Genomic DNA, 24,267 nt, shown 5'->3' on the forward strand with positions numbered 1-24,267 from the left:
GCTCCCAAGTGGCTCTTCAGATTTTTTGGTGCTTAAATTAATTTATTACCAACAATAATGCGAAGTTATGCGCAATATAAATTACTAATGTAAAAAGAACATCCACTATATCAAATGTTCATTATATAAATACACCTTTATTTATACACTCTACAGTGATTAAAAAAATAAAAAAATAAAAAAAAATTAGAAAGTGCAAAAAGAAATGCTTAACTATTTGAATGAATGAATGAATGAATGAATGAATGAATGAAATCTTTATTTCGAACATGTAGACAATAAAATAAAAACAAAAATCAACCAGCAAAATATAAGTACTGGTACATAAATGATTGATAAGCAAACAAACCACAAAAATAAATACACAAATAATAATAATAATAATAATAATTATTATTATTATTATTATTATTATTATTATTATTATTCACAATAATAATAATAATAATAATAATAATAATAATAATAATAATAATAATATAAAGAAAACAAAGGAAATTGAATTATACATGCTCGAAAAGGAGTAGGAAGAAGTAAAAACTTGTATACTCCTACCCCCAATTTACAAATTATATTTACAAATGACCTTGACTAACTTTTAACTATTTTAAACTTTTAGCTTTTTCTCCCCGTGTCTGTGTGGGTCCTCTCCGGGTACTCCGGCTTCCTCCTACCATCCAAAGACATGCACTGATAGGTTAATTGGTTAATCTAAATTGCTTATAGGTGTGAATGTGAGAGTGATTGTTTGTCTCTATATGTTCAGCCCTGCAGTGAACAGGCGAAATGTCCAGGGTGTACCCCACCTTTGCCCCTATGTAGCTGGGATAGGCTCCAAGCAACCCCCGTGACCCTAGTGAGGATAAAGCAGGTTCAGAAAATGAATGAATGAACTTTTAGCTTTTTATTACCAAAGAAATTTAAAGAGAAACAACATACAGATGCTTACAGAATCACACAACAAAATATAAAATAAAATGTGTAAAACAAAAAGAAAAAAAAAAAAAAATCAGCATCCAGATAACAGTTTTTCTCCTTCAGTGAAGATTCAGCTCACCCTTCTTCAAAATGGATCTACTGTACAAGGTAGGTGTGTAAAATAGGACATCACTGAAATTTCCCAACGGAACCAGTTTCATGTTTTTAGTTTACAGATGGGTGCTTCTATGAATCTGAGTTCATTTTGGTACCTGGCACACTGCCAGCTTTTTTAGACCCAATAATAAAAGAGAAATTTCGACATATTTCCCCCCAGGATGTACCTAATGATGACCTCAGAAAAATGCAAAAAAATTATACTCTTGCTTTCTTGATCCATCCCAAAATTAATGACCAAAATTGGGACAGGAAAAGCTACCTAGGTGTCAGTAAATTTTATCTTGAAAACATGGTTGGAAATGGTCTTATATACTACTATAAATAAAGACATCGTTAAATTTGACGATCCTAGTGTTTTGTTTTTTTTTTCCAGGTTTTGTGTGTAACCCATCATGTCCACTGACGTTACATGCAGAACCCGCCCCATTTAAACACATATAAATCATAAGTGATTTTGCAACAGTGGGCATTTTTGTGAAACACTCTGCCTGGCATAATTAGTTTGATTCCCAAAATGTACCAGTGAGAGAATAAAAAGATATTTTATAAAATTTATAAAATCTAAAATAGTAGCACATAATTTTCATGTCCTTTCTACCGTGTTACATGTGGATTTTTGTATGAAAATAATATGAAAATGTGTTTTATCTGAAAAAATAGTTTCTCTTTTATCTCAGTAAATATTTTTTTTTAGAACAGACCCAAAGTACTTCCAAACTTGCTTCATAACATTAGTCTACATCTGGTTTGAATTTTGAGCCCCTCTGTCCTGTTTTTAGGGACCAGTTTCATAGAAGCACCCAGATTTCCTAGGTGACAAGTTTGGGATTAAAGTGATAATATGTACATTTTCTATTTCATTACACTGAAAGATTACACATGTCACCAATAACTGGCAATGTAGGCTGTTGTAAACCACCATACAAATTTACAGAGGAGGTCAGGGCTTCTGTTTTCTGTGTTCATGCTAAAAAATGATTTCACACTGGTTGGTTAAGCAAACTTATTCCAGTTGGATCATATTCCTGTATACATATCTTATTTGTGGTGATGAAATTTGTATAGTACAGGGTCTGAGTTTTACACATGATTGAAGTCTGTACCCTAATACCTTAACTTATGCATTTATTAGTCTCTATTGACAACGAGGTGTCTTTAAGGCACCTTCTGGAACAACTATTTGACATATTGACATACAGTCAGTCTCCATTTCAAAAACCTTTATTCACAGACAATTTACAGCACAACAATTATCCTCTTCTCTAATTAATTTATATATTGCTCATTATGGACACACTCAGAAAATACTATTTACAATTTATACACAGTAGTATATAAATACCACATAGAGATGTATTGTGCATCATTCAGTTAATTTAGTGCAATTTCACAGCCCTAAAATGAAAACTATACAGGAATATATTAAGATATAGAGACCTTCTTCTCTTAATCAGTGAGAACATAAGATGATTTTAAAATAAAATCATCTGAACTTAAAAAAAAAAAAAGTCTCTTTAAATGCAGGTATTTTTTCAAGTTACAGCAACTTTTGACATTTTCTTCATCAGAAAACAGAAGAAAATCCTTCTTTTTGATGTTTCTAAATTCTCCACAGGTCTTGAAAATCACATCCATTAACCATTTTTCTAAACTCAATAAATTATAATACTCACAGTTCTTATAAGAAAATGAAATCCCTCAGACAGATTGTTCAAATAAATAGTTGAATAAAGCATTTTCTTCTCTGGAAGCGAGAATATGCTATTAAATAAAATTACTTCCTAGTGGAGGTGAACTGGTCCTACACACAATAAGAAACACCTATCGCACTGTTGTGACTGGCTGAAATGTTAAAGCACTATCCAAAAAAGGTTTGATGGTACAATCAGTCAGTAGCAAAAAGGACAAAATGTCTTGGCAACAAGTTCATCAGATAATCTCATCTCAAGAGGTTGTAAAGATGTGCTTGTAAGGCGGTACTTCAGAAAACCTGCATACAGTACATCACATCATGAGGTGCCTTTTCCCCTTCATAAAATTCAAGTACACTTTTAGACTTAGTATGATCTACAATAAACAACACACGGACAAGTAGAAACTGTAGCACAGCTCCAAATAAGTCCTATTTAGTGGAATAGTGCTGGTATACCCTTTAAAAATAAGGGCTGTTACTGTAGATTTCCCCCAGAGCTTCGTCTGAATGGGACGTTAAACACGACAGCTCCACAGCTGGTGTAAGTCATGGTAAACAAGGTAACATCACACTCCATTCGGCACGAGTGAAGGTCCATTCTTGTAAACCAGGAAATAAGCTCTTCAGAAACAATACCACAAAGTAGAAGTAGAAGTCGAGTCCCAATTCCTTATATCACACTGTAGTCATATTTTCACTATGTAGTGCATTTGCACTGGAGAACTTGAATGCATTTTTCCCACAATGTAACCCAGAGATACAGACATGGAGAAGCTGCTTACACCTGACATGAGTAAAAATGTAAACAGCTCCTGAAACAATCTTTGGAAAGACTTTTTTTTTTGTAAAGTAAAAGTAAAGTAAAACTTGACAGCTACTATTGGCTTTTAAGAGCTGTAGTTGTTAAAACTGCAGTTTTGTGGTAGATACTCATTTGGTTGAAAACAAAAGCATCAGAAGGAACTATGAAAAAAGAACCTCGGTTAGAAACTATACTGAAAGCTGACAGCAAATATAGAAACTAACCTGCATCTTTGGCTCTAGATGTACTGACAGAATTATACATCCAAGTCTTGTATATGATGTGTTGTTGAAGTTCTACTAAGTGGAATTTAACTGGGACACAGCTGGAAGGTGAATGTAACAGAAACACTTCAGTTACAGCGACCGGCCACTAGAGGGCATCATAAACCTGTAGGATCCACCAGGGCTTGTTGAACTGACATTTGTCCTCAGCAGGGTCAGTGTGTTCTGTGGTCCAGGAGGGTTCATATGTCAGTCAAAGGCCTGTGCTGACATGTAAAGCTCATCCTCTGCTGCTACACGGTGCTCCCAAGCGCTGAGGATTCAGACTCAGAGTCTGCTTCAGAGTCTCTGTTAAAGTAAAGAGTCACAATCAGTGGACTTGGCTCGTCCATACAAGTTACACAACACAGTTGCGGAAAAAATTATTAGACCGTCAAAAGTCATCAACAGCAATGGTTATGCAATCAAGTGCTAACTCCTGTGTGTATCATGTGACTAAACCGACAGAAAAGAAAACATGGAATGTCTAAAAGCACTGTTTTTGTCAGTACAATGCCATAGATATTGATGTAAGAAATGAAGTGATTTTGGTTATTATCAAGAAAACATGGAAAATGGCTAGATATCAGCACTTGAATTAAACTCTTATGAGCTATTTTTGTTGTTATCATTATATTTGTCCAAACAAATGTACCTTTAGTTGTACCAGGTATTAAAATGAACAAGAAATTGTTTAAAACAAGGGTGATCTAATAATTTTTTCCGAGACTGTACACACCAACAATGGGATGAACTGTTTTTAAATCTAACTTAAATGTAGTTGAAGCTTACAGAATGAAGGTGTATTTTCCAGCTCAGTCTGCTGACATTCAACTCAACAAAATGTGACTACTCTTGTTTGGATGCATTTTTTTTGTACTTACAGAATTTCCTGTAATAGTTTTCGGTTGCACTGCCTAGTCTCCTCATCAATGGGGTAGGTCCTGAATATCAATAGCCCCAAAGCAATAAAAGCCACCGGCACAGGGGAGACCAGCACCTTTAGGGTTGAGCTGACCGACTCGGGTTGTGTGCACCCTCCGGTCACATAGCCTGCAAATCTGCAAAAAAATGCAGATATAAGGAGAAAAGTAGAGCTGATGTGAATACAGTTTGGCAGGATTGTTAGTTGAAGGATTATCTCATTGTCGACCACATGATCACACGAGCTGATGCACTATGATATGGTCTTTTACTGTTAGTGCACACAGTGGCTTAAAAACAGGATGAAAACACACAAGAGCAAAGTAGGACATAATTACTACAGATATAAATAATAGAAATGATTGATTAACTTACTTTAAACTAAGTGTTGAGATACCCAACGAGACTCCCGATGCAAACTTCAAGAAGAACACGTAGAAGGAGTAGAAGAGGGCTTCATGACCGTGAACGTCTGGGTTTTTAATCTTAAAGTCGTCCACTACATCAGGAAGCATTGACCTGAAACAAACACAAAATTAAAACCATCTATAAACAAGACATAATGAAAACTGTGCTTTGAATAATAATTTTGGTCCACTATGGTTTCCCTGTTCTAAAATTGAAAACTTTAAATAAAATCTAGTTTGTTTTCGTCATTAAAAATAAACCTAAACTGATTTCAGTTTTCTATATTTAAGGCTTGAGCACAGTGTCCAGCTAAATTACCTCTAAATCAATACCCAAAAAAGGTCACTTTTCCCAGCTCTAAGAGTTATTCAATAACTATTATTAAGTTTAGTGTTGTGAGCTGTCTTTCACAAATGCAGTAAAGATGATGTTTGAACAGACTCTAATAGTACGCAAACCCTCAGAAATATTAAAACTCAACTTCTATATATAATTTATGTAAAGCCACAAATTCGGCCTGCTCTGAGTTTCCTGCTGCTGCAGATGAGAAAACATCCAAACTCTGCGTCAGTGAAGCTCAAACATCACTGCGAATGAACAAGGACAAAAACTTCTTTTTGTGTGGAGTGGATAGGGATTTATTCTTCATAATGTGATTCTGAAAATACATGGACTCAATCTTAATTTTGGGTTTGAGCTGAAGGCCTCATGATGACACTGATATTAGGACAGAAATAATAAATGGACGTTCAGTAAAATACTAACACCTTAAGAACAATTTGAGTGATTAAAATAGAAAATAAATAATTAAAGTGAAAGAAGCTAGCAGCTAAAAGTAAAATATGATGGGATGAAATGTGTATGTCCTATGGATACTAACATTAAAATCTGTCTGGATATTATTCCAAGTTGCATGTGCACAGTGAGTAAGGAAGTTTTTCCAGTCTCAATAAATTTGATTAGTCATACAATAAGGATGATCATTTAGCCATAGCATACAGCTCATAATGAGTTTTTTTTTTTTTTTTTTTGAATAATGACCTGTATTGATCAAGTGCTGAGTGATAAAATAAACGAATGCTCACCAGGGCAAAAGGAAAGATGCTGCCACGCTCACACCTGCTGCGACTGAAACCAAGTAGGAAATGGTCAAGTTGCTCTTGACAGAAACAATCAGGATCATGAAGGGCACCGCCCACTGCAGAGACACAGATCATGTTTTAGTTCATTGATCACTTTGTATAGGTCAGGGGGAAAAAAACCCCAGCAAATTCTACTCACGGAGTTGCCGATGTAAACTGCAGTCTTCTTTCCGAAACGGGTCAGGAACCACTGCCAACATGGGATGGTTAGAGTCCCAGATAACTGCAAACGTATGACAAAGAATAATCAGCCATGTGCATGCATTAAATAATATAATGTGAGTTGGACAAAAAAAGAAAAACAACATGGGATATATACAGAACGTATCCTAAGGTCACAGCTTTTACAATTTTGTTTAGTCTAAAATGACCCAAACGTAATGCCCCAAATGTACAGAAACTCACTAGTGCCGTAAAGTCTAGATTTTGTACTGGCAGAACTGTCAAGAACTGCATAAAGCATCTGAGATGGTCTTCTACTGCAGAATCTGAATTAAGCAGAGGTGGAAAAGTATTCTAAATGAGTAAAAGTAGAAATAATACTGCACACTAAGCCCAGAATACTATACTATACTATACTATACTATACTATACTATACTATACTATACTATACTATACTATACTATACTATTTTATACTATACTATACTATACTATACTATACTATACTATACTATACTATACTATACTATTTTATACTATACTATACTATACTATACCATACTATTCTATTCTATTCTATTCTATTCTATTCTATTCTATTCTATTCTATATTATTACTATACTAAATTTCTTATTAATGTAGTTTGTCAAGTTGAGCCAATTATAGATCATACATGTACTACTGGGTAGAATAGTAGTTATAGTACTAAATCAAAGCATAAACAGCCAATATTGTTTTATGTAAAAAGTTGCAAGTCAAATAAATGGAATAAGTAGAAATATAAAATACGTCAAACTGAATCTAAATTAATTCAGCGACATTTCACCACTGGAATAATTAATTCAGATGTCACAGCATCTTTATTCATGCTGATTTATTTGGAACCGGGGGGGTTGAGGGTAAGGGCATAATATTCTTTGTCGAGCCCTGACTCGACTCAGCAGGGGCCATACGACCTTTGACCTCCACATCAAACTAAATCAACCAGTGTCAGACGGCCACACAAGGGCAAGGCTTCTTCTGAAACTATGGACCCTGAGAAATACTGACTATCTATGAACAGATACAGTGGAAAATATTTCCTTCCTTCCTCTTGACTCCCACCTCCTCTCCAAACATGATTGCTGGTGCCCAAAAAAGTTTCCACTCCTAATTGGAGGAGAAAAAAAAAAGCATCGGAGCAGAAGGCAGTGAGGAGGATGCAGGAGGGAGGCTGCAACAAGTGGTGGCAGTTCCCATGGTGGCAGTGACTGATCGCCCAGGCAACAAAAGCTCCACTGTGCGCCTGCCGCTCCCTCCATCTCCTGCTAACGTGGAGTGAGCATGTGACTAGAGGACAGGTTCCCATGGGGCCCACACAAGACCTCCTCTCACCCTGAAAATCTGCCCTTTCAGCTCCGGTGCCGTGTGTTTCCTTGCGTATGGAAAGGCCTCAGTACCACCACAAATACAGGGAGTTCACACTATGGCCCAGACACCCCAACAGGGTTTTCATTTGATAGAATAGATGAGAGATTATACAAGACGGTGAAGTGCTCTTTAGTGGAAAATGAAAACACTCACCATGATTACAAGGAGAATATTCTGGAAGTCGTTTCTGTGACCGAGGGCGTATGTGATGAAAAGAGCAAAGTTCCCCTCAAGGAGCTGGAAAACAAATGAAGAGGCATATTCAGGGTTTATTTAAGACTGTAATTGACTTTTGAAGACCACTATGAAAACAAATTAAACCCTATTTCACATTTATACTGGCAAAATAGAGTATGAAAGAATTACACCCTAATATAAATGCTTGCTGGTTGCTTTTTGGGGCATCTTTGGTTTTCTGATTTCTCATGTGAACTTCACCTTTACGCCCAAAGCTCCTGATCTGACCATTTTGTTATTGCATAAGGTGGAGTAGGCATCAAATTATTTATTTTCCAACAGGATTCAATGACCTCAAATTAGTTTTTATTGAGCTTGCACCTTCATATCCAATCTAAGGAACCTTAACAGAATATAGCTTAACCTCCTGAGACCTGGGAAAGTAAAGGGTTTTGTCTTTTTTAGATTAAATAATGGTCTTGGATTGAAAACAGCATGATGCAACATTTTTTTCAGATTGTGTATTTATTGATTGAATGTCCTTTGCTGTGGACATCTTTTTTTCTTTTCTTTTTTTTAATTTTTTTTTTTTTAAGTAAAGCTGTGAAATTGTTGTCCCTTAAAGTGGACCTGGATCTCAGGAGGTTAAGTTATTATTTGGTAATTTCATTGATTGATTGATTGAAGCTGAACCCTAACTTGACAAATTTAACATTAACATCATTATTCATTATCCAGTCAATCTCTAAGACATTTAATAATCACATCAAGACATATAAAAGTCTAAAACAAACTTTATTGCATATTAATCCTACAGAAACTCTAATATGACACTTCAAATTAGATATTGTAGGTATGATTTTGTACGTGTATGGGGTGTGTGTGTGTTTTATTTTCCTTTTTGTTGTTTTTTATTCATTAATTTATCTTTATTCTCACTTTGCTTTTTTTTTTTGTAAATGACTGAAAATATGATTAAACCAATAAAAACTTAAATGACCAAAAAAAAAAGGATGATTTCTTCTTGGTACTGCATAATAAATTCTACATTCAAGGTATACTATAAAAGACAACATTACCATAAAGGCCAGAGAGGTGAAGAGGAAGCTGGTGACCAGTTTGATGTATGGTCCGTGACTCATCACCAGCCACAACCCCTGACTGAAGCTGAGGGGCGCAGATTTTTTCCTCCCAGTCTCTAGAACCCAACAGAAGAAAACATATGGTAACAACAACTGAAGATGGATTCTGTAAATAACTGAATACAGAGCCGAGCTATTTTGAGGCATTTGGGCCTTTTGCCATTGTTAAAACATGACCTCTGACTTTATTTGATGAATAAACGCTTTCAAAGGACGACCGATAACATGTCAATGTCATGTTGGCCTGTACTCTTCACTGTCAGACTAAGGTCATTTGTTAAAGTAAATACCTCTATAATTAGTAATAGATTACTGAATTTACAGAACTGACTGTAGCTATTACTATCAAACATTGCAAAGTAAACTTACTGAATGCCTGAATGTGTTTTTCATAGTTTCATACACTGCCATCTGCTTTATCTTTTCTCTGCCAAACCCTTTTCCTCCTCTTCACACAATGTGATTAGCTGCTATTAGACTGATCCACTGTCTGGAAAATGTGCTGCCTCCTTTCACTTTTACTTAAGCAGTTAAAATAATCAGATTCATGACTCAAATCTGGTTTTAATTCCAGGTCATGTGTCCCACTTTGTCCTGGATTTCTATAACAAACTTCACTTAATGGATGCCTACCTTTCTGCTCCTTTACACCCAAGAACAATACAGCAGCACAAAGGATGTAAATGGCACAGATGACCCCTGAAGCAAACATGTACGCGTGTTTCTGTGGATAGAAACATCAACAATAACAAAAAGTTACAAACATATACATAATTATTAGAACACGTGTAGAAATTCAGTGTAGCAGCCCTTCAACATGACCGTCTAATGTTCTGTTCTTCTATTTGTAGATTTTTCATCATCATATATAAATAATTGATATATTACTTGTTATTGTTGTAGTATTGTATTGTGTTTTATTATTCATTTGAATATAGCTAATAAGGAGATTATGTTAGATTTTCACCTTGAAGCTTTGCAAGTCACATCTAAAATAAATATGGGTTTTATAAGCACATGAATATAAAAACAATGAATTAAAACTGACAACATTAGTGCTGTTTAATCCAAAATCCACTTGTATCTTAAAGCATTTCTCTTAAAGATGCACATATATGTTTTTTTGGTTGGACTGGTGTTTTCTTACACAACTGTAGTTTCTAACAGATAAATTAAACTCTTTGAATGTATGTGTGTTTACAGGACAGGTCATGGTTGGTCCAAAATGGTACAAAAGTCAACATATGATCAATGTATCAAATGTAGCCTCGATGTGCATTTGGGCCTGGTCAAGCGAAAGTGAACATCAGGGTCAATTTCTTTTTTCTCTAAAACAATATTTTTGATTACTCAGCGTGAAAGACATATATCTCTAGTCTCTAAAACTGTGTTTATTTAATTTGTACCTGAATTATAACTATACTACTACTACTCGTAAATGAAAGTATGCAGCATAAATACAGAATGTAAATAGTAATGTGTAAATAAATATGTTCAAAATATATGCCTGTGTCTAATCTTATATTTCATAATAATCAAATACTATAATGATTTAGAATGTTATTTATTATAAAAAAAACAGCAAAAAGATGTGTACTAAATATAGTAATAAAACATATGTCACCAAAGACTGATAATTTTATCAGTATCTTAATAAAATCTTTGATTATTATTATTATTATGATGCATCACACTGAACAAACACCTCACTCCGTTACTTTTTTGGATTCTCACTCTGTTACCATAAATTAATGTCTTTTAAAACTAAAATAAAAATGACATCAGTTTCATTTTTGGATATAATGTACTCTCATATATTCAGAAAAGTGGGGTATGTTAAATATTAGCACTTTTTGGTATATTTCCAAACCTTGAATAACTGCTGTATATTTTTCCTCACTCCGTTAATTTGTCAATGATCATATTTGGTTATTTTTCCTTTATGCCATGTTAAAGTACTTGCTTATAGCTACAATTTGAGCTATTATGGTTACTGCTAAATTAATTTTCAAAAACAGATATGAAATGATTAGTATTGCTGCACACTGCTTTCTCACTCCATTACGTGCTTGGCCAGGCCCAGATGTATAAGGTTATGAATGCCTGACACAATGCAAAAGACTCAAAACTCTCACCGTGTCGTCTAGTGAGACTCTGGAAATGTTGATGTTGGTGGAATTTGTAGTATCTGAAATATCTGTCTCACTGGGACAAGCTGAGGTGGCTCCGCCCACTATCTGCCCTTGGATGGCAGTTCCCAAAACTGTACCCAGCACTTCCACCATCATCCCTAAACATCACACAGAAATCCAATGTCAGAGAATAGATGACAACACACGTAAAAAAAAAAAAATATGGTGATGACAAAAGGCTGACGTACGGTAGGCTGTGGCAGAATCCCTCTCTTTCTGCTCTGTGCTGATGAACATGGTGAGGGCAGAGTAAGGCACATGGAAACACTGCAAACATACACAAACACAGAATTAGTACACACAGTGGGGGAAAAAGGGAACAAAGTGCTTGGAGTGTCAACATGAAGTACCAACCGTCTGCATTGACTGGAAGAGGCAGTAAAAGACCAGGTACCAGATGACCTTCCCATGCTCAAACGGAGGCACGTACCAGATCAGAAAATAAGTCAGCACTGCAAATGGGGTGGATATAAGGATCCTAAACAAAAAGGGAAAGAAAGGGGGGATTGTTGAAAAAAACACACTCGACAAATGTCTGTGTTTAAGGATCATTTTGTGCCATCAGGCTTAAAAAACATACGGCCATCATTGCTTATTTAATGAATTCTACCAGCTGTTCCTGAAGCTTCACCTCCCCTTTTCATGCTTCTGTTTCTTGCGGCACCTTTTTTCCTCCTCCCTTGCTGCTTTGTGAATAATCCACTAATCCTGCCTTGTTAGAGCCTGTGTGTGGAGAAAGGGCTCAGTCTGAGCTGCATAAGTGTGGGCTGGTGGGGCCACTCTGGCCCAACTCGCTCTTACAATCACACTCACTGTGCAGCTGAGCTAAATAACCTTCTCCTTGTCCTCCGGCTGACCTCAGAGCCAAAAGACACCGAGGCCTCCTCAGAAAACACTAAAGGACTCATCCAACATCTCTGATAGGGATGTTTATTTCCCCGCCCCCACAAGAGAGGGAAGGGGTATTGTTTTTGGTTGGGTTTGTTTGCTTTTTAACTCTCTAGCAGCAAAACTATTGGTTGAATTCATACCAGATTGGGTTTATAGATTGCCAGTGACCCAGAATAGATCTGATTACATTTTGGGAACAGTAAATCAAAGTGAAATTTTTTTAATGAATTTTTAAAATCTTTTTTTTCCCCCATTTACTTGTAATAGCTGAAATTTCACATGTCTGTACCAGCAAAACTATTCATTGAATTCATACCAAATTGGGTTTATAGATTGCCAGAGACCCAGAATAGATGTCACTATATTTTGGGAAAAGTAGTTCAAAGTTTCATTTTTTCATTAATTTTTTAACTCTTTTTTTTTCTCCCATTTATTTATAATGGGCAAAAATTCAAATGTCTATAAAACATTCATTTTGTTTCAATTTACTTCAAACTTGGCACATATATAGAGACAATTGATATGCTGACATCAACACACACATAGACATGATGACATCAGCTGGATCGATGCCAAAATAAGCTACAATATGTGCGAGGGGTGGGGTTTGTTGTACCTGGCACCACTTGTAAACAGTTTTGCTTTGACCAAAAGGGACTCTCCAGGCATGGCTGAAGTTGAGTGAAACATTCCCTTTTAAATCAGTTAAAAGCTGCTCTTTGCAAATTTATGCTCCAGTACTTGTAAAAAATGACACAAAGTATGATATTGTGTGTTTATTTTTACATTGTAATATAGGCCGTCATACCTGAGAGCAGGGTTTTCAGGGTTTTTGTGGAGTTTGTAATGGCCTTTTTGTCAATTAAAAACAATGACGTTTTACAGTACTTTGAACCTATATTATTACAATAGATAAAGAATAACTGAAATTCATGATAAACATCTCATTTCTCACTTTTAAAAGCTCAATCCTAGAATTGAAACACTGCTTATGGGTGCTAATAGGTTACCTCTTCAGCCCTACGGTGGTAGAAGATTCTCACCAGTTTCTCTGTTTTGAGCTGAGGTCATGCACCCAAATCTTATTATAGTAAGGAAAACCCCCTCCTACGGGGATGTTTCACCACACACTATCTCTTTAATGAACAGGACACTGCTACAGTCTCATCAAACTGCCCGGTGTATGAAAACCTTTGGATGCCTTCTCGTGTGACTCATAGGAAAAAAACACATTAGTTCTCTTTTGTTGCCTTCATGTTACATCCTATTTAATATTTTCCCTTCCCTATATACTTCCTATCATGTACATTTTACAACATGTATGCTCTATTCTTATTTCTACATCATAAAAAGCAGTTAATTTCACATTGTACTGTTGCAGTTATGTGTCTGACTGATTAAATCTGAACTTGAGGTAAGAACTCGTGACTGAAGTAGGTTAATTCAAACAGAAACAAGTGCAGGTTATATTTTGACTGATGCTGCTCATTGTACCGTTTCTTATTGAAGGTGCATGAGGCGACCTTGAAGCAGAATGCAGTCAGCAGCACATACACAGGAAAAATGCATGCGTTTTCAAATTAAACTATATTTTCTCGTGAGACTAATACTGAATGCCACATTTTGGAATCAAGCTGCGATATCATGTGCAACATTTTTTAGCACAAAAGAGCAGCTGATGACAAAATGACTCTGTCTTCTTATCTGTTAAGTGGCTGTTCCGCTTCCCTTTCAAACCCACATACGATCATGTAAATGTTGTCTTGTTACAATGACCTCTATTATTTGAATCTTGCATTCCACTTGACCTGTGGTAACCTCTCTCTATTTCTACCCAGCCCCCAAAAACGTCTAGGAAATCAGACATGCACGCACACGGACACACCCCTATTGGTTTGAAACTCATGGTGTGTTGTGGGTTGGACCAATCGCAGCAGTAGCTCATATACTCCCCTCCCCCCACCACCCACAACGTGCAGCTCTAACACAGCCGGCATTTCTGACTCAAATACCCACGATGCTCAAGATATCCCTGTAACATCATGTGAGAAAACACCCATAAAATATTTAGATCTGTTCCTGTACAGCATGTTTTTACAGCCTAAAGCTATGATTCATCAAGTAGACGCTGTACGCCGTCACACCGAGCGTCTCATCCGCCGCCCTCTTATTAAAGATACATGCAGAGACATATTTATAGAAAGCACCTGATTTCACCCCTTGAGTAAAATGTCAAGGTCGTACTTCTGTGCAAAGCAAATTCCTACGTGAGAACAACTGTCACCGCTTACAAAAGGTGTATCTAGGTTATATAAATTTAGCTGCAGAGCATGTTACATATGTGAGGTTACATTTTCTTCTACTTTATGTGTTTCATGTCAAAGCTCTTACATTTAAGGTCAAAATGTCCTCAAGTTTGTCCTCATCCGTTGTTGACATTTCTCATGCCAAGTGTGGCCGAAATTTGACAAAATTTAGAGATAAACCTGACAGGTCAGTAGATAACACCTGTCCAATAGACAAACACACTGATAGGATCGATGCAGTTCTGATTCACATCTCAGTTCAGTTTGACCCCTGCTTTAATTCAATTGATTTAATGGTATCTTCCTCATAATATCAGTTTTGATTAGATATGGAAAAGATTTTCAGAGAAATTATGCTGTAAATTGTGTAAGGAACCTTGTAGTTTGGTGCATTGTTAAAAAAATATTAAGAACAGATCCTAAAGCGGTTACATAATATGCTTTTATTTAACAGAACCATTAAGTGTTCTGTTAGTGCAGAGATGCTCAAGCTTCACTCATCCACAGGAAAATATGTCTGTATTTTATTAATCAGATCATTGAAATTAGAAGTCAGTATAATAATAGTTTGAGAGCTGATTAATCACCTTCGTCTTTCCTTCCTGAAATAAACTCTACACTAGCAAAAATGAAGTATTATATACTAAAGTAAAGTATTACATACTTTACTATAAACTGATAAGTGCAGAACTGAACAACAAACTAACCATACAATATTTTAACCCATAAAGACCCAAACAAATTAAGAATGAAAAATACTACTGTTTCATTTTCACACTAAACTCCACTTCAGTTCATGTGCCAGTGAGTGGTCATGGGAATTATTTTATTGGTACTTGAAAAGCCATGAAAGTTTATAGATGTGGTGTTTATTAATGGGTGGGAACTCTAATTATATGTCCATAAAATGTTTTCTTAACCCATAAAGACCCAAATATACACCAGTGCCCAAAAGCACCTACTGATCTATTATGTTTAATAACTTTAAAATCACTAATCCTATCAATACATGTAAATAATTGGTGTAAAGTACAGATTGTCATCTTTTCATGGTCATCAGATATGACCCATTTGGACGTTCAGAGGCTCCATAGTGAATGTGGAAACACCGTCATCTTCTACAACATTGATTCACCAGTAAAACCCATGGAGCTGGATCAATGACAGTGGATGGAGACACTGGGTTTATGTTCAGTTAATGATATATTTGGTGAAAAAGTCACGTTTACTTCAGTTTTCTCTGTTTTGATATAATAACCTTTGAATTAACTCTGAGTTTTCATGACCATCTAAATTAAATATATGAAATTAAATATTGGAAAATACAGGATTTACAGTGAAAAATGCAAAACACATAGGATAATATTATAATAAATGGCAATAAATTATTTAAGAAAGGTTAACTAGAGAGAAAAATTCATTAAGGAACTGACACAAAAGTAGCACTGGGTCTTTATGGGTTAAGGAACAAATTTTAGTTTTTTCTTCACAATTATTACTTTTCTTTAAGTCAGACATTCCAGTGGAAAAGCCTATTAGTCCCTGAGCCAGTCGAACCGTACTATATCAGTACTGTTCCTATTGGTAACAACATCAAATCAGCAGAAAGTGAAACCCAGTGTGTCTAATATGAGGGTCTGTGTTACATTACATGTTTTCCTACTTTCTAGGCAGATTAATTGCACGATCATGATGCATTTGACTTTTATATGTTTCATCCACATTTTTATAGACTGAATTCTCACGACTTATTCTTCCTCGGCAGACACGTTGAGCTTGTTGCCATGGTTACGCATTACTCATGAGATGGTTTTCATCCGTGCATTTTCCTCATACTTCTCCTTCCACTCAAACATCTCCTTACTTTCACTGAATTCTGAATATTTTAGTCTCTCGTATCGTTTTACAAACTGTTTCGACTGAGCTGCCTTGACACTCAGACACCTACCAGGGCATCATGCGGCCGATGCTGGTCCATCTACTCCGGCTGACCAGAAAACCCACTGTGGGGTCAGTGACTGCGTCCCATGCCCGGCCCACGAACAGGATGACAGAGGCATAAAAGGGGTCCAGCTAGAACAATGAAATGAAGGGAAAAAAAAGTGAGTCACAGAACCAAAACAGATGATTCCATTTCCAACTACTTCCTCATATGGCACTAGCTCAATGCTTCAGTAGGTTATGGAGACATTTTGAGGCCCTGTCTGCCATTTGTCGTGCCATTTATTTATTTTGAACCAAGATAGCATTCACATTGGTAAGCTCATCTTTTCAGCTAATTGGCCTTTATTTAAGATCCCAGAGTGGAAAGCAATAATGTGCTAATTGAGTAACAAAGTAAACCAGTAGGAGTCCAAGTTAATACGCTTGACTGGATCCTGCAGGATGAAGACTATTAAAATGATACTAAGCTGAAAAGAAAAGACTCCGGTCATTCACTTAAGTAGCATGTATAACTACTGGGAAAATGCAAACAATGAAAACACAAGGAAATGAAGAAATGGATGAGCTCTCTTTATCTGGTTTGAATATATTTGAATGTTTTGTGAAAGCTACACCTTTTTCCTGGTGTTAACAGTGCGTAATATGTGCCTTGATCTGAAAAAATGAAGACACCACTGGTTGTACAACTTGCAGACATGGGTAAAATGACTTTAAAATTACACTACTTACAATATTTTTCTAAACACTAAATAAAAATCATGTCATTGAAAGCATTTATTTACAGACAATTGCATTATAAGATTAAAAAATGGAGCTTTAAGACTTCAAAATCATATTAATTAAAAAAAAAAAAAAATCCAATACTCTTTTAACTTCATCAAAATTTGGAGTCATCTCTTCCAAAATAAATAAACAAGGAAGATAATGGCCTGAGTATTTAACAGTCCTTGTGTGTCTCCTGTCAGTTACCTGTGCCACATCCAGCAGGTAGATCTGAAGGAAGAAGCCCAGAGCGCTGCCTGTGATCTGATAGGGAGCGCCACCGATGGCGTAGCACAGTTTGCTGCACACAGACAAACGATTTCTTCGCTCATTCTGCTGAAATAAAAGGAGGAGAGTGGAGAAATATCATGCACACTTGTTTGTAGTTTGTGTATATTTTCAGCACTTGCTTTTTGAACACTGATAACTTTTCTTTTTTTTTGCAACAGTGTTTTTGCTCTGTTTCTGCCCTGTGGTTTCTTTATAACAGTGTGTATCTGACTGGGTCGACACTGAGATGCTTATTTCTGTGGAGGATATACAGGTGAGGTGATGAGGCCAGTGGGGCAGTCCATGATCAATATCTAATCCCAGATCTCTGCTTAAGTCTTCCAGTTCATCACACTGTCCATAACATGTGGCTCTGTTCCAGCTTTCTAAAGGAATGCCTCTGTGGGCCACCTGTTGCCACAAGGGACTGAGATTGGCTAACTTTCCTCACCCCACTGCGTACAGTGTTGGATTAGGGACAAATCCTCAGTTACGATGCAGTCTGATCCTATACGCTGGTGTCAGAAGTGGTGTGAAACTGGGAGGTTACTGCAGTTCACAGTCTCACACAACCTCATATAGTATGCAGCGCAGCCATTGGCTGTACAAATAGGATGTTGAAGGTAGTGTGACATTACATGCAAACAGTCAGCAGACAGTGGAGTCTAATCGTATCCTGCAACCATAACCAACCACCTCTAACAATCTGATAATGTCAGCCACGGGCGTTTATACACCTTTGTGCATATCAGACAGCATCACCTAATGTCATAGTTAACTGGTGCCTTATTATATTATCCATGAGGAATGACTTATGTCCTCTCCCTCTTGCTTACCAAGTTGATTGTGATACGACAATAATGTGAAAGCAAAGATAAATCAACAGCTGTGTTAAAAAATGCAGCTTGCAAAAAATAAAATAAAGATATAATTCATGATAAAAATAAGAAAAGATCTTCATAAAAGGAAAGGCATCAAGAATATAACCACTGAACATTTTATGTGTGAATTAAAAAACTATTTAAAATTGCAGAAGAATCCAAATGATTAGAGTCTGTTACTGGTTTTATCAAATTATGACAAAGATAGGTTTCAAATCCTCACACAAGTAAACATGAAACCTGTGATATTTGGTATTTCTGCTTGAGAAACAACAGTTTTCCACCTTGATTTCTGCTAGTTGATCATTAGGGATAGGTAATTTTAGAAAATCCTGCAAATATTTTTCATGCTCTGATGACAAAAATAAATAAGTACACCTTCATCTGTTGCAAACTTTTTGATAGCAGGACTCTCAGGTCTGTGTTTCAGCCCAGATGACTCATGTCACATGGAGGGGAAGCTCTAAGACCACGTCAGTTACATATGATGTGAATTTAATAAAACAAAATATTAACTTTAATGGAAACGTGGCTCCTTTAAAGGGGCTCGTCAAGCCTTATAGAAGCAGCTGGGGACCGATGGAAAAATCGGCTCGGTTTCATATCCACAGACAGGAGAGGATATAAATATAGAACAGAAGGAAGGAAATGTAATGTAACGGCTGCAAAGATCGACATGTGCAGTGTAGGCGCGAGGGGCAGAATATGAATATAGTACACTGAAATAACAATAGAATTCAATGGAAATGTGACTTTCACTTACCTTTTCTTTCTTGATGTCAGTATTTATAGGTTTAACTGACAGTAAAGTCGCTGCGTACTGCTCGGCGCCTTCTCCCTTTGCCATTATATTAAAACCAGATGAAGTGAATTATTATTATTTTCCGACTTTATATTTATAATCTATATTATTTCAGCGTCTAAAGACAAAGCATCGCGTAGTATCCTCCTCTGTGTCTGTTACTGACTGAAAGCTCCGTCCTCAGGTCATTCATTCATTCACTCCACTACGTCTCGACGTCATACTATATCTGTGACGTAAGCATCGCATGTTCGAAAATGAGTCACGACGCACTGTCGGAAATGGCGCATCTGAATGAAAAATACAACACAACCACCCACGTACCAGCTTTAAAACACTTTAAATGCGTTTCAGCGGGTGATGAAACAGTCTACAGAGGATGTCTATGTTAACATTCAGGCAAAAACTAAAACAATGAAAGTATTCTGCTGCTGACTTTAGTTTAGCTAGCTTCTTGTTGCTAGCGATATGTAATTCCGTTTCATATAACAGAAGTTTAGCCGCTAGTCAAAAGTATAGCCTAATATATGCAACAGGGTCGTCTAAAACGAAATTTAGACCTGTAAAATTCACCATGTTTTAACTCAAACCATCGAAATGCATTTTTACATGAAGACCATGAAAGCAGCACAACGTGGCTGAGGAGAGCCACATCAACCTTACATCCAGCTGTGTGAAAATGATGGTAGATCTAAGAAAAAACAAAATTATAGGGTTTGTTTCTTCAGATGTCTTTTATTACTTATCCATCATCCATGCTGGCAACACAGAAAACTTCAAGTAGGCTACTGTATGCACACATTTTACTAGACTATTTCCATTTTCATATACGTTGTTGCCCATTAAGTTGACATATATATATATATATATATATATATATATATATATATATATATATATATATATATATATATATATATATATATATATATATATATATATATATATATATATATAGATAGATAGATAGATAGATAGATAGATAGATATAGATATATATATAATTTATTTATTTTAACCTTCTCACGAGATTATTGTGACAATGTGATTTATTCTTAATAGATAAAGTGTAAATGGGTCTCAGTATGTGATCATTGCACCTGGTCAAAGGTGATGTGTAGAAATAGGAATAAATAGAGGATTGCGTCTGAAAAGAAAATTATTCCAAATGTATAGACGAAGTGTAGCTTTAGACTCCTACTCTATATCTCAAGGAAATTTTAAGTTTTTAGTCTATATTGATCTGACAGTTTTAGTCGAAAACTACTTAAAAATACAGCTTTTTATACCCTTCTTTTCCTGTGAAAACTCATGTTTATTTAATTTATTTGTTTCGAATATGCAAAGAAACAAAATAAAACAAAAACAAAATAACATTTAAATGAACAGAATTTGTCTTCAAGTACAAACAAGTCTAAATTTGGAAGAGGTATAAACTTATTTAATCCTACCCCCCAAATACTACACACAGTGCCTGTTGACATTTTGGAAACAATCTTTTATTGTTTTGGATAGACACATGCATGTACTTGTAGTTAATATGCAGTAAACTAGGCTATTGAACAGTATAATTATTTATTTAGCCCAAATAAATATAGAAAAGTACAGTGCTCACTATTTAGCAAACTGTCACCTTAGGCAATAACAGTGAATTTGGGATGATGCACATATAGCAGATGTCACGTTCCACATTAAAAGTTTCTGTTCACAGCAGATTTGGAGGATAGGCTAAGTCATTATATACTTGTAGGATAAATACACTATAAACCATAAGTAGTGACGTATGATGAACAATGAAAAACAACTGAGTGCTTCACAGTTGATAAAGATTAATAGCAGATCAATAGTGGTCATTTTCAAAATGGCAAGAAACAACAAAATGTCTGATGACAAATACTTTTCTTTATTTGCAGCCCTCAGGGGTGGTTTCTTTTTGAATCAGGAACATCATCATGAATCATTGAGGTCTCCTGTGTCTCTTGTGAAGGCTGGACACCCTGAGTGGTACATTTTGGCCTTCCATTCCTTTGTCTGTCCTTGTTAGACCCAGCGACGCTTGTTCTCTGCAGACAGAAGCAAATTCCTTTTGGAGAAATCTTCAATTTCTTTGCTATAGCTCACAAAGAATGGCCTTCATGTTTCAGGACAACTGCAGAGCCTTTTTCAGTTTGAGATTTGGAAGTTTCTTGCCAAACACCACACCAGATGTGTCAGTGCCTTATATACTGTCCTGTAATAATGCAGAACTGTTTACCATTGTTTTTCATGCATCAATGCATGTAATGCATTGGTCAGTAGGGTATTTAACCTAGATGCATTTAATGAGTTATCATAATCTCTGAACCTGTTGTAAACAGACACTTGTGACGCTGAACATGACATAGTTAGATATATTTCATCCAAAATCTACTATTGTTGCCGAAGGTATTTTTGTACTAATATCAGTGCATTTCTACATTGATTTGGTCAAACTGTTAATTTTGTGTTAGCCATGAAACTATTTTGGAACTACTGATGTAAAATGTTTATCAACATCTGAACAACTAATCCTATCAGTACAGTTAAATAATTCAGCAGCAATTTCTCCATTTTTAATCATCACCAGGTATGACCCATTTGGACGTTCAGAGGCTCCACAGTGAACATGGAAACACTGTCATCTTCTGCAACACTGATTCATCAATAAAACCCCTGTAGTTTGACAAATGACAGTTGTAGATATTTGTTTTTATGTTTAGTTAATGACATATTTTGCTGAAACAATCACTTTTTCCCCAAGTGTCTCTGTTTTTATATGATAACCGAATAACAGAAGTAAATTAAATTAAGAAAAATACATGATTTTCACTGAAAAATGGTAAATGCTGAGGATAATATTGTAATAAATGCTGATAAATCACTTTGGAAATGGTGAGAAAAATTCATCTGGAAGTTGCCACAAAGATAACTGTAGGTCTTTAAGGGTTGAGGAAGGATTAAGTGTTCTTTTATGAGTTGAGAAGAATCTCCTGCCCTCTGTAGGTAAACACACTTTTTAAAAACAGCCTCGGCTTACCTTATTTTTTTCTATTTCCATGAAACCTGATGAAAATAGCAGGACGGTGACTCTGCAAACATATGACAGTCAGTGGTTCCCAAACGTATTAGATAATACTTTTGAATTCAGTATCTTTTGCAGTGTGGTAGCATGTGAGAGAACTCAAAATCCAAAATGTGTAACTAAACACATTCTTTATTAGAAAACCTCTGCTGAAAATGTAAGAAGTATATGAACTCTGTGAAGTGTGATGTTGAACTGTTTCATCAGTGTTGAGTTCAGGATTTGGATCTAAGCATTTTTTCCACTGTTGATTGCAGCATAATATGATCGATTTACAAAAAAAAAAAAAAAAAAAACAGATTCTTGCTCAGAAAAATACTCCGGTAAAAGTTGAAGTATGAGTATATACAAATGAGTAACAAAAATACAAGCTCTGAAATGTTCTCAAAGAGTAGAAGTAAAAAGTATTTCCACATGTTAATTGGCTATTTCTGTACAAAACTTTTGAACATCACATCATCCATGTTGGTGTTGGTTTTCCCAGGCTGAGGTTTTCATCTGTGCTATTCTAGCCACTGAGAGGTCCGTTTTTTAAGTGTTACAGGTCATCCATGTTGATTGACACTCATTATTGATGTTAGAAGGATGCACCATGTGGTAAAATAAAACTAATGGAATATAAGGCTGAACAGTATATTGAAGTAATTTGAATACTCAAGGTTTTTCTTTCTAAAAATCATGAAAAATGGTGTAATTGCAAAACGAAATCCTTCTGGAGAACTTTGCTGTTGAATAAAAATAGTAAAATGCAGCCTGTTTGCTTCTTGTGATGCATTAACATTGGGTGTGTTTCTCCAGTCATATGTCATACAGTTTTAGTCAGAAGAAGTATTTTAAATCATGTTCATGTAGCCTGAAAACAATCATAATATTGAAAAAATGAACTATTTTTTTCCATATAGCCCAGCCAAATGCTTTTAAAAGTAACACAACAGTTTTGAAGAAAGTACAGACATTTCTATTAAAATGTAAGGAGTGAAAGTAAAAAGTCACCAGATAAATACATATTGAAGTAAAATAGTGATTTTCAAGTACATTAACTAAGTATTTGTTGTTCACTACTTCCTACCTCAGGACCTTTATTGTCTAAAGTCAAAGCTTTATTTATCACAGAGGACGTTTTATTTATTGGTACAACTTCCCTCCAGCAGAGAGGTGGTACATTACGCTGAACACTCCACTGTCGATGATCAGTGTAATTAGAGAAACACTTGTTACAGTCACACTTTAACCCTTTCATGCATAGTGGTCGCTACAGTGGACAGTTACTCTACAGCTTTAATCTTGTATATTCATGGGTTTTGTTGTTTTAGTTCCATATCAACCAACACAGCGGACACTTATGCATCATCTCATAAACTGCAATTCATACCATTATTGTAACTTTGCTGTTCTTGGTTGGTTCTTGAGTGGAAATCAATTGTTAATATTTATTTTTTGCATATTATCTCCATGAAGTGAGTAATAACTAGTATTAGAATATGTTAAAATGTGAGAAAACATCAGATTAGCTGCATTAAACATGGTTTCATTTCACTGTTTTTATATCACTTTATGATATTTGGTTTTAAATACATGTTTCTTTGCTTCAAGAATAAAATTCATGGTGTAGCTGAGTGGATATTTTTGTAACTCCATGAAAAACAGGTTGATTTAAAAAAAAAAATTCAATCACATTGTTTTTTTTTTTCATGTCTAAAGAGGAATAAGAACACTCAGGAAAAAAAATATTGATTAAGGTTCTCATAATTCAAGCATGAAAGGGTTAAAGGCCCTTGAACGCCTCACAAGTCCAATATCACAGTGTAAAATGATTTATTTATTCACTAACTTTCAGGACTCTTGTTAAACTTTTATTGGTTTTACTATTGTTTAACTTTGACCCTTGTTACCTGTT

General features: G+C 35.6%; 1 protein-coding gene across 3 annotated transcripts; it reads right to left on the minus strand.

Moving 5' to 3' along the window:
• Nucleotides 1–2,303: 2,303 nt before the first annotated feature.
• LOC115414263 (sodium-dependent lysophosphatidylcholine symporter 1-B-like) lies at nucleotides 2,304–21,158 on the minus strand. Of its 3 annotated transcripts, XM_030127537.1 has the most exons (15): nucleotides 21,147–21,158; nucleotides 19,232–19,356; nucleotides 17,525–17,653; nucleotides 16,560–16,684; nucleotides 11,769–11,892; nucleotides 11,603–11,681; nucleotides 11,358–11,512; nucleotides 9,856–9,946; nucleotides 9,160–9,278; nucleotides 8,057–8,140; nucleotides 6,470–6,553; nucleotides 6,274–6,386; nucleotides 5,156–5,299; nucleotides 4,741–4,917; nucleotides 2,304–4,165 (listed from the first exon to the last, which is right to left on the minus strand). In XM_030127537.1, the coding sequence occupies exons 2-15, from the start codon at nucleotides 19,313–19,315 to the stop codon at nucleotides 4,111–4,113; spliced, it is 1,563 nt and encodes a 520-aa protein (XP_029983397.1). In that variant the 5' UTR covers nucleotides 19,316–19,356; nucleotides 21,147–21,158; the 3' UTR covers nucleotides 2,304–4,110. The 3 variants fall into 3 exon arrangements, with proteins under 3 accessions (XP_029983397.1, XP_029983398.1, XP_029983396.1); XM_030127538.1 differs by lacking the exon at nucleotides 21,147–21,158 and having other exon boundaries at nucleotides 17,525–17,650; nucleotides 19,232–19,445; XM_030127536.1 differs by lacking the exon at nucleotides 21,147–21,158 and having other exon boundaries at nucleotides 19,232–19,445.
• Nucleotides 21,159–24,267: the final 3,109 nt, after the last annotated feature.

The sequence above is a fragment of the Sphaeramia orbicularis genome, chromosome 22, assembly GCF_902148855.1.
Source record: "Sphaeramia orbicularis chromosome 22, fSphaOr1.1, whole genome shotgun sequence".
Lineage (NCBI taxonomy): Eukaryota > Metazoa > Chordata > Actinopteri > Kurtiformes > Apogonidae > Sphaeramia > Sphaeramia orbicularis.

What these genes read in the sequence shown, in the direction of transcription:
- LOC115414263 (XM_030127537.1), bottom strand. Translation starts at nt 19,315, where the DNA reads ATGGCAAAGGGAGAAGGCGCCGAGCAGTACGCAGCGACTTTACTGTCA. An exon ending in ATATTCTCCTTGTAATCATG is followed by an intron (nt 6,554 to 8,056) that starts GTGAGTGTTTTC and finishes ATACGTTTGCAG; the next exon opens with TTATCTGGGACTCTAACCAT. An exon ending in AAACTATTACAGGAAATTCT is followed by an intron (nt 4,166 to 4,740) that starts GTAAGTACAAAA and finishes TTACTTTAACAG; the next exon opens with AGACTCTGAAGCAGACTCTG.